The sequence below is a fragment of the Amphibalanus amphitrite genome, unplaced genomic scaffold (assembly GCF_019059575.1).
Source record: "Amphibalanus amphitrite isolate SeventyFive unplaced genomic scaffold, NRLGWU_Aamphi_draft 001046F_arrow, whole genome shotgun sequence".
Lineage (NCBI taxonomy): Eukaryota > Metazoa > Arthropoda > Thecostraca > Balanomorpha > Balanidae > Amphibalanus > Amphibalanus amphitrite.
Window position 1 is genome coordinate 222,197 of NW_024882540.1, and position 16,779 is coordinate 238,975.

Consider the following 16,779-nt stretch of genomic DNA (forward strand, 5'->3'; position numbering starts at 1 on the left):
GCGAGATCCGCTGAGTGCTCTGCGTATTTACTTTGTTTTAGCAGGTGTTCTTTTGGGACTTTTGAATGGTTGGGGTCTGCCTTGTGCGTTTCTCATTTTGCCAGCTGCAGTGACTCGGCGGTAGTGCTGCTGAAGAAACGTTGCTGAACTTAAAAACAAAAGACTGGCTACTGATCAGTTGCACACCGAATGAATTTTTGGGTTTGTCTTTGTTTCTTTGGCCATATTGGGCAAATCTCCGGTTCGCGTCACTTCCGTGTTATTGGTAGCCTGAAGCCATCTCGTCAGATCAGACCGTGCTATTGAATATGGTAGAGCTGCGGCACGGCTCTGGACCGCCGGAGGTACCGAGAGATAATGGGAGTGGAAACTGGAAACTTGCGATATCCTTTGATCTAAACTTTTGACACAATTATGCTCTTTATGGGCTCTGAAGTCCTATTGCCCTTTTTCTAATATAATGCCGTATTAGCTAGCTGTACACCTTTGCAATCTACACATTCACATGAAATAGATCACGTAGCTGCACGTCCGGTTGCTGAGCGATCGATGTCACATATCAGTAGCACGCGCTGTTCCACTGCTAAAGAAGCGCGCTCCGCCCCACCTGCCAGTCAGCCGGCAGGTACCGGTTCGTCTCGGTGTTCTCGCCTCATCAGTCCGTCCCCGGCACCATCAGCCGTCGTGCTGTATTGTTTTCCGGCCGATATTAATCTGCCCCGGCCGTCTGCGCCTTTTACGTCACTCGCCTTGCGACGCCTCCGCGGATGTCAAGCTTTCTCCGTGTCAATCCGCCACCGCAATATGTTACCCTCGGCCGACCGGGGGCGGCAGAACGGATGAGTGAGGGGAGGGGGGGGGGAGATTGCCGTCGGGTCGGGATTGAGTCGGTCGCTGCGCTGGTCAGTCCTGCACTTTGCGTAGTGGTGTTCCGAGTAGGAGATGAAGGTTGCGCAGATGAGACGTGCAGAGCGCAGCTGAGGCGTGATGTGGCGCAGTTGGATGAGGATATCTTTCTCGTTAATCCGTTACATAGATAGAGCCGATCGTCATAGAATGAAAGACGAGCTGAGACTTCGTGTTAGGTTTTGATAAGGTGTTGGCCAATGCGTGATGAAGTTCTTTAGTGCTCCAGCTGAGGTTCATTTGCGTAGTTTGTTCATTTCGCACTTGTGTTATGAAGAGGCTTGACGGCGCAGTAGCACAAAAGTATTTTATACACCTGCCAGTATTTTATACACCTGGTACATGCCGAGATGTGTTTAGGGGAATACCAAGACTCCAGTTCTGCACTCCAGTCACGTGTTCAGATATGAAATGTGTTCGAACCGCCAGCTGCTACTCGTTGCACCAGCGTACCACTGGTGTTTCATGATCCCTGGCATGACGCTGTTCTGATGCGCATTACCTTGACGAGCGCCTCTGACGCCGTGTGGGTCTCATCACCGGAGCTGGTGCCTCCTGTGCCCAATGTCCGATGCGGGCGTTGGAAGCGAGGCTGTGTGGGCGTCGCGACGCGCTCCCAGTTCGTCAGTGGGCGGTGGTGATACGGGGACCGACGGCGTACCGTGTCCTCACGGCGGTGACGAACTGCTCGTACTGCGCCGCACGGGCGCGGTGTCACTGTGGGGAGAAGGAAATGCCCCTCCGTGCGTGATTTGTATTGCAATCCCGACTCCTAAGATCCTCTGATATATGGTGTGCGAACACCTAGCCCACTCGATCTGAAACTTTGATGTCAGTTTAGCTCCTGGCGTGCATAAAACTCCATTTTACCAAGCTAATTTTAAAGCGCTATAATGTATATTTTGATGTTTGTTACAAGTTTTTTTTATTTATCCGTTCAACTTTGAATAACATTTCTGCTGTTCGCACTTAATTTTGGTGGCATTTAAACGAATATCGTTTTCTAATTCCACGACATTATCATTAATTTTCCGAGTCGCAATTTCCTCAAAACATCCTGCTCAAAGTCACTGCCTGGCATTTGTTTTGCAGGGGATCTCTGCAATACAAAACTTCTGCAGCAGACTTATGCACAATGTCTCGCCGTGCCAGTGGTAATTAGGGAATGGCTAGAGTTAGTCGAGATCCGTCTGGCAGCACTGAAAATCAGTGGATAATGTCACGACTACACCATGTTTGCATGAATCTGTATACTATATAGCAACATTGAGAACTGCCTTGGTTAATTCCTTTTGACATGCGTAGTATTGCTTGTCGTAAAATGCACGGTGCGCATGCTTTAGATGCCCATTTGACGTGGATCTCTTGTCAAATGCCGGATAAGCTGAAGTGAGTCGATGGATTTTCGGTGACTCCGGCTGCGACTCCGGCTCCAGTTTCCAAAATCGACTTCTACTCCGACTCGGTCAGGAATGTGGACTGTGACCGACTCCGACTCCGACTCCGACTCCGACTCCGACTCCGACGCCGACCCCGACGCCGACTCCGCAGTCCTGATTGTGGCACATGTGCAAACTCTTTAGACCGAGTATGAACTTATGACTAAATACACTAAATATACCTACCGTTTTCATACGAGATGTTATAATCACTCACAGAATATCGATAAGCTCCTGTGAAGCCAATATTTTGTAAAACAATACACCCGACAGACTGGAGCGAAACCTTAAATTCCTCATCTCGGGTTATTTCGTTTTTTGTTGACCTCAAGGCCTCCCCATCCAATCGCGCCCTGCCAATCTAGGTTGTGCCCGATCAAAAGGCTGATCGAGTATAGCGCCGCTGTGGGCTGGACCATCGATAGCGGTCCTTTCAGAGCGCCTCACTTGCAGGCAGTATGGTTCCGTCGGACTATTTTCAGTCAGCTCAGTTCCCATAAATTGAGGTGTTCCGGAATAATTTTCCAGGAGTCCTGATTAGCTCAAATAATCTATGTTTGCATTTATTTGATGCTAAGGTCTTTCCTGATTGAGTTTGGAGCTTTATTGACCGTCGGTGATTGCAATCTGATATTCAAACGAGTCTCGGGTGGCAAATACCCTCTGGTAGTAAATGATATTTCAAGTTGATATGTTCCGGTATTTAATGCAGCTGTCGCACCTGTAAACGGAGTCTGTGAGCTACGTAATCCATTGCGTTTCTTGGAATGATTGTTGGATCAGTCAAGCCGAAAGAGCGGATCGTCGGGGAGGGGGAGAGGGAAGATGAGCGCTAAACACGGTCGTCGTGCCAATCGGTCAGGGTAACCGCCGTCAGTGGCTACTGGCTCTACCTTTATCACCCCCCCCCCCCCCCCTCTTACTGTGAGTGATGTCCACTCCAACGCCGCCGGGCACATGGTGCTCGATCAAACGTCAGCGCCGACCCTCCTCTGTTCCACTCTCGTTCTGATCCCCGCGACCACCTCTGGTGAGCGACCTCAATCCTCTTGCACCAAAATACCTCAAACTCTACTTAGATAGATTGTGGTTTCCTTAGCTTCGCTCTCACCGGACACCTCCCACTCGAAAAACTACCCGTGATAATTTACTTAGAAACTCTAACGAGCAGCTATAGGTTTGGGTTAGGAGCTGATGCAAAAGAAACTACCAACGTAATGTATGCTAGTTGTGTAAGCACGAACATAGTTTTTTTCGCTTTAACTAGCTCCGTATTTTAGTGTGAGAGACCTCAGGTCGCGTATCCTCCGGCCGGCGCGCGAGGGCTGCCTGTTCGCGGGTCATTTTGGCGACGACTGTCGGTTGTGGAGTGGGACGGGCACTAATGGGCCGGGTGAGACGTGACCCGCCCCCGGCACGCGGCGCTGTGATGAAACGTCAACCGTTCCGCGTCAGCGCGACTGGTGTGCGGTGTTTATTTTCGACACCCCTGACCGAGCGGCCGGTTACCAACCAGCTCAGCCGCCAGCCGCACCGCTCGCCAGCGGTGCAGGCTGACGTTCGTGGGTGAGAAAAACGTCGGGAGTTCGGCATTCGTGGGTTTGCTACTTCGTCCCATAGCTAGACAGTCAGTGTGCGCTGCATCTATTTTTTTCAGAAATGAAGGATAGGCTTTTGGCTTTTTGGATTCGGCTTTTTGTTTGTAAGATAATTGATCATGAAGCATGATACCAAAATATCATGAACGGTTGTCCTGCTTCAGTGGGATCTAATGAGCAATTGCTTATTTGTTGTAGCTAAACTCGATTGCGTAGATAAGTGCAACACACTGAGAAGATTGTACATATGTGGCTCCTTCCTCAGTAATGCGTCGCTTCCGTTACCACGCCGACATTCAGTAATGACCAAATTGGGCTTGGGTTCTGAGCTCGCCTGATCCAAGCAGGCTACTCAATTTTCCTTTTTTCCTGTCTTAATCTCGTCCTGATATGATCCGTGTGCTGTATTGTTGACGAGTGGGCGTCTGGTCTCGCAGTGCCGCGAAGTCGTGCTTTTTACGGCTTATTGTCCCATTGTGGCGGGATGTGTTGGATGAATTGCGCAGTGAGCTACGCGCCAGATGTGTCCAAATGCGCCGGCACCGCCCCTGGTCGCATTTGTCGGGCTGCATCAGACATTGACACAGACTTGAAGGAACCTGACTAAAGTGGGTGTGACTGTAAAAGATATGGTGGCTTACGTCATCCACCTTTGTAGCATATAGCCATGCAGCCATTGCCATTTAGTACAGTTTGACAGCCATTTTGCGTCATGTCGTACGAAGGAGCACCACGTCATATATCCATTGGACTTTTCCATCTTCATTCATCTCATATTGTATAAACAGATCGGCGAAGCCCTGCACATGTATGATATCTCTTTGTAATATCCTGTAACTCAAATCTCATGTTTTGTTCGCGTCATTCCGGGAAATCTTGTTATATAAGGCTGTGTGCAGCCATATTTGCTTCACCAGTCGCCTATTCATTTAGACTAAAGTTTCTTCATCTCCGGCCGGCTGGCCCGGATCGAAGGCGGTCTGTTTGGCGGACCATGACTGTGACACTGGCCGGCGGCCGGGCGGTGATCGGTCTATCCTCTGTTTGGGTATGGCCAAAGTACAGTCAGTCTCAAGTACCGTGCATCGGTGCGGTGGATCCATCAAGCCCGACCGAGGAATGGCTGGTAACTTTGAGTCACCGAACCAACTTGCATCCTCCTCATTCATCCCCGAGGTCAGTTGGTTCGGCGACTCTTTAAGTTTAGCAGCCCTTCCTCAGCGGGGCTTGATGGATCCGCCGCACCGATGCGCGGTTCTGTCAAAGACTGACTGTGCACTGTGCAGATGTTGGTCGGCGTGTCGACAGCGCGCCTCTGTCCACTGCACACGTACCGCCGCGCTGAGCGCCGCCGGAAAACATGTTTGTGGCGCTGTGAGATGAGCTGCTGTCTCGACCATCACACCCTGAGCACGGACATCTGCTCTCGGTTGTAGGGTCGGAATGGGCCCGTCCGTCTGCAGGGAGGAAATTGGCCGCCAAGACGGCGACTTGTTGAATAGTGGTCATAACGTGGACAGGCTCAAAAGATGTTTTTACCGTTCAGTGCGTGTTTGCCTCTTCTTTTGTGATGTGCATGCAGGATGATGTAGGCTTTCGTACTTCTTTGCTTTTTAGTTGTTTGCACATCTATTTTATGAAGGAAAAGGCAAAATATTATTTGGCGGTGAATTACCTTTTTTGCGTTGATGACGTGCATTGACGGCACCCGTGGCTGTTCAAACCTGTCTTCATTCCCCGCACCGGCCCGTTACTCTACATTTTCGTTCCGAGTTCTGAACACAGACGGGGTCTGGCTCTGGACCTCAGCTCGGTGTACCATGGTGCGCAACTGAGCAACCGATGGGTGTAATGAACTGGCTCCTGAGGGGCGCCGATACACAGTGATGCAAATGGGGTTCACGAGTGGCCATAAATACCCAAAAGTCAAGTTTACCAAATCCAGTTAATTGCGATATGGCCGAGTAGACAAATGTTTGGGGCATCTGAAACCACATGGTTTTCATGTTTTTGTCAAAACCGGCCTCGTGTATCATCGTCAGAAGTCGTGACATTTTCTAGGTCGTAAAATGACGGTCAGACACTCGCAATTTCAAACGCCGCTGGTTTGCGTTCATTTCGTACAAATTGAAAAAATTATGCATGAGAATGATCCCCAAAGCCTTCTGCTTCTAATGCCGGGTCACAAAAAGCCGTATCTCATTCGCTTTGGCGGTAATCTGACTATTTATCATCGTGTTGCAATCGCAGTTTTTTACTAAGAAAAAAATGCTTTCGTTTCACCTACAGCACTTAACACAGTGCGTGCCCGTTAGTCCACCATACCATAGCCTTCCTTAATCATTTCTGAGTCGCATCGTGAAAGAATTAAGGCGCTATCACAGGGCTGACCGGCGCTACAGAGGTTTTTGTCCGGGCGGTCGGGTGCCGCAGTGGGCGGGTGAGTGCCGCCGCGCGGCGTCCGGGCGGCGCGGCGGCGCGGCCGCCCGGGCCGCCCGCTGCGCCGCGGCACCCGACCGTGCCGGACGAAAACTTCTGTAGCGCCGGTCAGCCCTGTGCTAGCGCCTTAATTCTTTCACGATGCGACTCAGAAATGATTAGGGAATGCTATGATATGGTGCACTAACGGGCACACACTGTGTGAAGTGCTGTAGGTGAATTGAAAGCAATTATTTTTGGTAAAAAACTGCGGTTGCAACATGATAACAAATAGTTAGCTCACCGCCAAACCAAAATAGATACGGCTTTTCATGACGTGGCATTAGAAGCAGCAGGTTTCGGGGATCATTTTCATGTATAATTTTTGCAGCTTGTATGACATGAACGCACGCTAGCGGCGTTTGAAGCTGCGAGTATCTGACAGTCATTTTACGACATCGAAAATGTCTCGACTTCTGACAATCCTACACGAGGCCGGTTTTGACAAAAACATTAAAATCATACTTTTTCAGACACCCCAAACATTTGCCTGACTGACCATATTACGATTTATTCGATTAAGTGAACTTGAATTTTGGGCCTTTTTCGTATTTATGGCCACTCGTGAACCCCATTTGCATCACTGTGATACGGGGTGATTTACCGCGGGGTCGCTGGCCTGACGCCCATAGTACCTACTGGTCTCGTTCATCAGGTCAGCTGCTGCAATCCAGCCGGCTTCGAAACAGAGCCTGACTCAGCCATGGTGTTCGGTGCTGCTGGGCCTTCGATCCCAGAATTTTGGGATAAACACCACTCAACAGTTCAAAGAAATGGGTGAGCTGTCCCGGCTTCTGCGTTTTCCCAACGGTCATCGTTTTCGATAAATGGCTTTACGACAGTCATCGCTGTGGATGAGTGTGGTCCTCAAATTATGGGGCGAGGGGCAGTAAACTTCTGAAGTTCTGACTCTGGGTAGCTCTGGTGGGTCATGATTTCACGCACCAGTAAGGCGTCCCATTTCGGTGATATCCCCCGGGAGATGTTCCTCGCAGGCGCGGCATGTTCCTCGCAGGCGTGGCGAGCCCCTTTGGTGGGCGCTCAGCCGCCGGCTCCTCGGCCAAGGTCCTGTGCTCAATGTCAACACTTGTGTCCGGGTCCGTGATGGGTTATCCAGTCAGCGGTCAGGGTTACTTGTGTCCCAGGAGGTTCCGCTTCATGCGGTACGTTGAAATTGACACCGACGATGACAGACTGGCGCTCATGCCTGAGTGGTGTGAAATAACGAGCCTTTCATATTGAAAGGAAAATCCTGTTACGTTGTTTCAAATATTTTTTAAGTGACTTGTGTTGGAACTTGGAAGGGTTTTGAGCCTCAATGACTTTTCCATTGTTGTGGAAGGTATTCCCCAACGAAGCAGAACCTCCCTGGCGAATATCTGGTCGCTACATGGTCTAGTATCAATACCATCCTGACCTTTCCTGTATATCAAATTTACCGCTTATCTGTGGCCGCTATCATCTTAGGAGAAGACACTTCTTATCCGGTCTATCACTTATATGTAATTGTTTCCTGCAGCAGTGATTCCCTCGGGCTCCCATCGGCGGCACCCTGATGGCATTGGCTCTGTGATTTGCGCATTTAGCAACGTTTACCTTTTAGGAATGCTTGCACATGAAAATGCGCTTGGTGTGCATAAAAGGCGTTTGTTGTGCACTATTGGGGTGTTCAAAAGTTTCGTTGTGTTACGTTGACCACTTTTCTTTTTTATGTAACAAGTTCTGGAAATAAGCGAAATTGTAGAGGCGGGGTTGTTTGCTGCTTTTTAAAAGAAATTATTCATTTTTTAAATTTATTTTGCGAAGTTTTGATGGTAAGAATGCGCTGTTTTCCAGTCATGCGAGGATATCAAATCGCTGCTGCACCGAAAAGTTATCTCACTTCAAGCTTCACTGCGGTTCTAAGTATACCGCCTTATCCTCCTCGTTTCTCTCAGGCCATTTAGGTATTTCTAATTAGACCAGTATTCTCACGGGACGCTGCTGATATGACACGAGAAGCTCGCAGTTTCTGCTAAATGACTTTATATTACCGGAATTAGAAAACAATTAGGCAATTCGAGAAATGCTTGTATTGCTAGGGAAGCAAACCGCTTGCTAAATTGTGACTGCAAAGAAGGTGACTGCAAAGACAACCTCAAGCCAAAAAAAAAAAAATTCTCTATCATGTTCCACCTTAGGAATAATGTGTTCCTCTTCAGAATGGTGACTTGGACACTCATTATACTTTAATACCCTTAAAAGCTATTTATTTTGCCGAGTTTCATAAATAAATTAGGTATATTTAAGAGGTGAGCCATCATTAAATTCTATTCCATAGCTTAACAGGAGGCATTCTGGCACATTTATTACCATACAACACTCATTTTTATAACATTATTTTCATCCATATGTAACGCTCTACTCGTCGGTGGTATTGTTAGGGCCCTGTGCTGGCTGTGTTCAGCCGCCGGAGTCGGCCGGCGGGCCCGGGGCTCCACTAGCCCGGGGCGGTTTCATGACGGCGCGGCGGGGCGGCACTGCCACTTCCCCATAGCTGAGCGGTTGAGCACCGATCGGCCCGCCCTGCCCGGGGAGCCACCGTAAAGCCGCGGCCGTCACTGTGCCTCTGGCAACACCGCAGGCGCGGATACAAGGGGGGGCCATGGGGGCCATGGCCCCCCCCCCTTGGCCGATTTTTTTCAAAAATAAAATAAAAAGTTAAAAAGTTAAAAAGCTGAAAAGGGGGCCTCCTGAAAATAAAGTGGCCGAAATCCGATGAGTTTTTTTTTTAACCTACCCACTTAGTTATTTCTTAGAAGACTAGCTGAGAAGTCTTCTTTGTTAGAAGATTGGTAAAGCTTTTCATAACTTGGAGGTCTCTTATACTCACAGAGATGACCACTTTTACAGGGCCTCCTAACCTGCACAGAGGGCCTCCAAGCCTGCACAGATGTTGAGATGTTGCCTGAACAGTTAGATAAGCTCAATAGACGCAGTTTTTTTTGGGGGGGGCCCAACAAGTGGGAAGATGGGGCCTCCAACAGGTGGGATTATGGGGGGGGGCCTCCTGGTTTCTAATGGCCCCTCCCTTGGAGATTTTCTGGATCCGCCCCTGCAACACCGGCTACCAGGAACTGGTGGCGAGAGCTGCCACTAGACGGCAGCCGCTTGAGGGCCGTTCGGAGAAAGTTGGCTAGAAGAGAAAATGGTATCCATCGGTTGCAAGGTGAACGATTGCCAACAGGTCATGCAGTCGAAATGCTTTAAACGTCAATGAGCTCAGTTTTATTAAAGTTAATTTGTAATAGATGCTAACAGCATGACATTTAACACATACATAACATGATTCATGTTATTTATGGTAAAAGCTAAAACTGAGCGAGCCTAATCATCGTACCGATATGTCAGAGAAAGCACACAAGTTTCATTTGCTTTTTGACGCTTGAGCGAGTATTTGACTGAGCGTAAGTGATTGATTGATAAGGCGGAACATATTGTGCAGGTCGCAGTGATAGATGCGAGTCCGATGACCCACTGCATCGTTTGCTACCGACACTATTCAGGCGTCGACGCGCTACGCATCCGTTGCCGTCTGAGTTGCCATCCGTTGCCGGATGTACGTCTGAGTCGTCTCGCTAGCTCGCATCCGTCTGTCCCACCGTGGCTTGGGCCCGGCGGGTGCCTTGTTTTTCCCGGCGGCCGCGCTCAGCCATTGCGCCGCGGCGCGACCCAAATTGCGCGTCTTTACCGGCTACGTGCCGGACCGCCCGAATCGGTCCGTTTGAGGACCTCGGCTAGGGGGGGGGATGTTCCGGTGGGAGGGGGGTGTCACGTGACGAGCCGCTGACCGGCCGCGCGATGATCGGTGTCACCCATTACAGGCGGTTGGCGGGGCCGGCGTGGAGCGTGCCGGGTTAACGTCCCTTTAGGCCGCGTGCGCCGCCTCCGCGGAGAGGGCGCCGATCAAATAATGGCCCGTTTTGGGAGGCCACGCGCAGTGCGCGCTCACATCACGCAGTAATGAACAGATTAAGTGCCGGCGGGGGGAGAGTTCGACAGCGCCGCTGCGCAAACTGATGGACATCGGACTATTACCGTCCATTGAGCGAGCCCGAAAAGTGATACACAAGTAACTACACATAGTCTGAATGTTTTTATTCACGAATGTTTTTAAGTTCTATTAGCTGTGAACTATTAACGTGACGCCTTTTTTGTTTTGTCAAAGCCTACTTTGTAGGCTTTGGAACGTTTTTCATTAAAATGTATGACGGCCTCCGTCTCAACCATTATTGAAGGTAAGGCTTCATGCGCCAACAACTTGCCAGTATGTCGGACCCAATCATGACATCTCATGTGCATAACTTGATACAAAGTGGACACGATTGTATTGTCAATCCCGTGTATATCGCTACCTCTCATCATTGTCCTAGATTCGCTTGTAGTTGCAAGAGAGCGATGATGCTGACTGCTCCTCTGAATAATATTTTCCCGTCCTATCTTGATTTGGATTGTCCGATGCGCCCGTCGTCAACCATGGAGCTGGCGCCGCGATCGTGTTCAGCGGCACAGCATAACTTCAGGCGTCCACAACTAGAGACATCTAGCGGCGGGAGCGCGAATGACTGGGCGCGCCCGCGGCTGAAGCGGAAAGCCCCTGCTTTAGTGATTGCATGAATAACTACAATACGCTGATAGATTTTCTTGGTGCTTGTTTTTCTACTGAGTCATATTGATGGCCTCATTTCAGGTCAGTATTGGTTTTCTGCCCACGGTGTCCTCCGCATTACTGTTTCGGTGGCTGGGTTCGGCCTGTGGTGTCAGTTTGGAGTCCCTGACCTAGGCCTGGGTGTTATCACGTGTGGCACCGCTGGCCGCTGGGTCCGCGGCCCTGGAGCCCTCTGACCTCCGACAATCTCCGTCAGTGCTGGATCGAGAGCGTGCGGCTTTGAGAGCCGCTAATGGTGTTGTGTGGTCGCATGACCGTCAGTGGCCAATTGTTTGTTTGCGGTTGTGCCGGGGCGATATCCGGCCATTTTTGTTGATAGGCGGCGACTGGTCTATGTTGCCAGAAGGTGGTTGTTGTATTTACAGGGTGGGGCAGAAAGATTTACCTCTTGATTTTCTTAAATATTTCGGCCCTGAACAAAGATATCAAATTGATTTCTGGCACATATATGCAGTAGCATGTACACTTCTCAGCGACGGCATTATGGCTCAATATGGTCACCTTGTCCTTCACCACTGCCACGAAATGTTCCTCTGCGGAGGGGCACGAGCGCCGCATGGTGTCCCCGCCAAGATTCGACGGTGCCGTCTCAAGGGCCAGCTTCAGGGCGGCGATTCTGCTGTGTGCTGCTGCGCACACCCTCCTCTCCAAGATGGTCCAGATTGCGAAGTCCATCGGGTTCAGGTCTGGACTTGATGATGGCCGAATGTCTGTGTCCCAGAACCCAGGCATGTGAGTCTTCCACCACGGTTGAGCGATGTTGGCCGTTTGCGGTGGCGCACCGTCCTGGACGAAGACGTATCCGTCTCGGAACGACTGAGTGACCCAAGGCAAAACATGTTCCTCCAGCAGATGGACTTAAACCTGTACATTAACTTTCACAGCCTCCTTGATGAAGACCAAGGATCCTTTTGAGCCGTCGGATGCGACGGCAGCCCAAACCAAGACACCAGCAGGCTTCTGGCGACGAAAAATGGTGCGAATAGCAGGATCAATGCTGGATGAACCATCTGCCAAAAATTTGACGTTTTGGGAGTGTCTCTGGGGCTCAAGCATGAACATGTTGTCATTGGACCAGAAGAATGCCTTGTTACCGGCGCTCCTGATTTCCTCCAATGTTTTTTGGGTCCTGTGTAGCCGCTTTTCCCTGGATGCCGCCGAAATTAGGTGCCGATGTTCCATCCTGTATGAAATAAAGCCCAAGCCGTCGTTTATGATTCTCTTGGCGGTTCTGGGCGAAACACCGAGCTCCCTTGGCAGTTTGCGCATGTTTCGCCTAGAACTTGAAACACCTTCTTGTGCACGATATTTACCAGCTTTTTGAAGCAGATATCCCTTATTCTGCCTGGCATGGACTTCGTCGACGCCAACCCTGTCTTTTTAAGTCATTTATTTACACTGCAAACAGTTTTTACGGCAACACCGAGCTGTTTGGCAACGCTTCAGGAGCTATGGCCAACCTACTTTAGCGACCCAATTTGGGCTCTCTTAGTCAGCTTCGCCATAGCTCACCAACAAATATTACGAAATGCAAAAACGATCTTAATGTTGATACATGAGTCAGTTGGGAAGCTGCATGCCAAATTTTATCAAAATCCGTTCAAAACTTTTTGAGTTATGGACTGAAAACAAACAGGTAAATCTTTCTGCCCCACCCTGTATTGCATCCAGATGATGGCTTGTGGACCTATACGTAAACGTAAATAGAGCCTTGTCCGATTGTACGAATTTTGTGGTGAAATGCTCTGACTGACTTGGCCTGGTATTTTTTTACGCGTTTAGCGGTCTGTTGCCAATTGTTCCATTATTGTTCTTTCTTTTTTGAAGATTATGTTGATTGTTTGCATATCCCATGCCAATATCGATTGTTACTAAGAAGTTATTTTGTTCTTTTTGTGATATTGAAGCCTTCTTTAATTTTTGCTCGGAACTGGTAGCCATAACTTCCAGTTTGGTGATATTGACGCTAAAAGCTTCACCGGATCATGCATTTTCCCTGGGCAGATCCCAGCGGTGACATTCAATGAAATATTAAAGGGCAACCGCTCAAAATTGCATGGCATCTCTAGGAAGCAGCTGTGCATGGTTACGAGCTTTTTGAGGGCATTGTGGACAAAGTGCCCACTAAGAATGCCTTTAAACATACGGCCAAACAAACGTTCATGACCATTGCCCGGACTTCCATGACATAAACCCTCTGTTTCTGACGGGCGTACTCGGTCTGCCCCAACGTCGGCCCATGGTATCTCGGACCATGGTGCTGACCGTCTCGCTACGGCGGGGCTGGTCGCGAGGGGGGGGGGACTGTTGTCGGGGAGCTGGATCGCCGCTGTTAGACGTCGGGACGAGACCACCGCTGAGACTGGCTTTCATCTGACCGCCACCATTGCTTGGTTGTCTTGGGTCCCTAGTAGAGATGTCAATCGGATACCAACTTTTTGGTAAACCGATACCAAACCGACACCAATTTGGTATTTGGTATTTCAATCCTAATAAGTTTGGTATTTTGTTGGTATCATGAACCCTCATTAATGTATAAGAGGCTAAGAAATTGGTAAAAAGTTGGTATTTCCCTCATGTTCTCAAGATGGTTTGGTTTCGGTATTTCCCCACGGTGTTAGTTGGTATTTGGTTTGGTATCGGTATTTCGATTTTCTGTAACTGACATCACTAGTCCCTAGCACGGTCGGGGCACGCCCCCGTCCAGCGTCGAATCACCGGGTTACCCACCGCCGTCGGTCTGTGTGTGGTCAGACGAACTCAATTCGCCGCTATAGTGACAGAGAGCTCGCGCACAGTCCTTCAAACAGGTCCCGGGCCTTCCCCACTGGGCGTGACGCGAGTCCCGCGTCCGATGGAAGGCCATAGACCACGATAGCCGGCGGTGGTGCGGACGTGACCGCTGATGACACGGGTCAGGCGGCAGAGGCCATCTCTCAGTGCCGTTGGCAGCGACCTTGGCAGCGGGCAGTCTGGTGGATACCCCCCCCCCCCATCTGTCCCCCGCGCCTACTAGCAACACGCTCTGAGCCGTGTAAGCACCATAAAGCTTGTTTACGCCGTCAGGGATGGCCAATAAATGTATCCCATTTCCGACTCTGTCACCATACTAGGACTTCAGTGCTGTGAAATACCAGACTGGATGCAGTAGTCTTTGTGTTTTATTGTTTTGTTTTGTTTTTATTTTAGATGCTGGGCTTTTTCTGCGCACGAACTGTTCGGTGTAGTGCCTAGTCCTACTTATCATAACACGTACGAGTAAGCTATCTCAAATAACGGATAAAATGAGGACATAAACCAGGCGATGCTTACATTGATTTATCAGTGTCTCTGTTTCTCGTCTTTGTCTTTCCCCACATCTTAGTTCTTCCTGTTGTTGCTATAGGAACTCCGCGTCCGCTTGACACATTTCTAGCGGACTTTATTTCGTGGATCAACACTGGCCAGCGTCTTTTCTCTGCTGGTATGTTTTTTAGGATGCCAGGAATGTTGTTCGCGAGCTTTTTGTTTCCGAAGCTCAGAATTACGTTGCTCGCTAGCACATAGAAGGACAGTAACCGTTGACGCTATGAAAGGTTTGTTTCCCCTTCTGCGAACAGCTCCCCCTCTTTTTTATGGAAGCGAATTGGAACTATTGAATTCGTACCGTTGAGCCTGTGAAGCTTTCGTTATGGTCAATATATCCGCTGTTCCCTCGCCCGTATGAAATTGACGCCGGTGGATCGGACCGTGCTGCGATGCTATTGACAATTCCCGCTGCGGTTTCCGGCTCGTTTGATCTGCGCCGCCGCCGGCTGTGGCTCCATCGACCTGTTGATTGCCGTAGTCTGGGTTGGCGGACATGTGGCGTGAATCGCTCAGCCACCACCGCGCCTCAATTCAGCCTGGATTGCCGGGGCAGCGGCGCCACCAATCACTGCCTGGGGGCGTGAACGAGCCGTCGGTCACCGCCCCCCTCTCCCTTCCCCGGTACCCAACAGACGATCGAACGCTGCCGTTCAACGGACCATCGAACTATGCCGTCTGGCAAACCGTCAAACCACGCCAGACAAACCGTCACACCGCGCCCCACCAACCGTCAAAAACCGCCCAACAAACCGTGACAACCTAACTGACAAACCATCAAACCGTGAAACCACCTCCAGACAAACCGTCAAATCCCCTCCGAGAAACCGACAAACTGTCAGACTGCCTGACACCGTCGAACCCCGCCTGTCAAGCCTTCAAGCACCACCTAACAAACCGTCGACACCGACACTCATTGAGCTCCATCGTTGGACAGCCTATCAGCCCCCACCGGACTACTGATGTCGACGCGACCTTGACCCTCAGTTCTTGTAAGCCGCTCGGCACACGACCAAACGAGCCATGCTAGCCGCGTCGGCTGCCACGGGGGCCAATCTGTCTGCGATGGCCGTGGCAAGGTCACTCCGAGGCGAGGGTGATCTCATGGGTGATGTTGTGAGGCCGGAGTCAGTCGGGACGCCGTCTTCTTGCTGAACTGCTCGCTGGTTTTGTTAAGAGGATCATCCCCACGGTGTGCTTTCGGCGTGTATCTGGATCTCCCAGCTCCCGCCACACTGGCTCTTCTTACGTGTTTTTTACAGACAGACCAGACTCTGCGCCATGCAGCGTCGGATCGACACCATCACCAGCTCTCCCCGTGGCTGAGGTGTCATCGGGCCCTGATTTCCCCAGCCACACCGTACACCGAGCTCGCCGGTCCTCCCTCCGCCATCACATTACTGACTCGCTCACCTGTTGCAGGTACAAGTTCTCGGAAAACTCATGACGGCCGCGCCTGGCGCTGGGTCTGTCCGCTGGCTGTACTGGTGGACTGGGGGCTCCCCACCTTACTTTGTCACTCGCGCTGCCCACCGGATGGAGTGCGGAATGTGGTGGCACACCACCCGCCGGGACTGGAGCGGTGCTGCTGATTGCGGGAGTGCTACTGACGGCTACTGACGGTGACGTACGCGGTGGGGGAGGGAGATGGTCTGGTCACGTGCTGCTGCGCATGTTCATGGTGACGTGGGCTGCCGCTAACAAACTAGCGACTATGCTGTTTTTGATACGGGCTCTAATGATGTGGTGTTTGTTTTGTTTTGATAGGAGTCGTACGTGTCCAGAATGTCAATGAGTGTCCTGATACAATAGTTATCCGTTCGTTGTGCGCTGCCTGATGTGTGTATACAGACAACTACAAGTGATGTTAAAAACATCTGCTCTTAAAAAAATCCGTAGCTGCTTTATTGTTTGAGATACTTTGCCTGATATACTATTTTAGTGTCAGCTAGCAATTGGTGTAAAAACTTGTTCACAAGTTCAATATATTTTTAGTTGTGTGGAAACTGCCATCATTTCAGTTCGCAAATTTTGAATTACTATTCACACTCCATATTGTGTTTTCGCTGCCATTTTACAATGACTGCAACACGTCAGAAGAATACACATTTCCGTTGATGGGTCTGTTTTTTTCTGTTGTGTTGCCCGCGGCTGTGTCTGGCGCCGCGGCGTGTCGGGCCGCTCGGTCATCTGCCCCTGTCGGCCCTGTTTACGTCTCCACGCGCCGTCTGAGGAGGAAAGTGGCCGGCTCGTGGCCGCGCCGCCGTCCGCCGACCCCGCCACTAGTTTGATGGTCGTGCTCTGT

General features: G+C 50.3%; 1 protein-coding gene across 2 annotated transcripts in view; it reads left to right on the forward strand.

The window, feature by feature from the left end:
• Nucleotides 1-16,592, forward strand: part of LOC122369530 (DNA-directed RNA polymerase I subunit RPA12-like) — a 36,571-nt gene extending 19,979 nt beyond the window's left edge. For both annotated transcript variants that reach the window (XM_043344328.1, XM_043344329.1), the window contains exon 4: nt 15,897-16,592. In XM_043344328.1, coding sequence (XP_043200263.1) covers nt 15,897-15,921 — 25 coding nt within the window. In that variant the 3' untranslated portion in view covers nt 15,922-16,592. The remainder of the gene's footprint in view (nt 1-15,896) is intronic.
• Nucleotides 16,593-16,779: the final 187 nt, after the last annotated feature.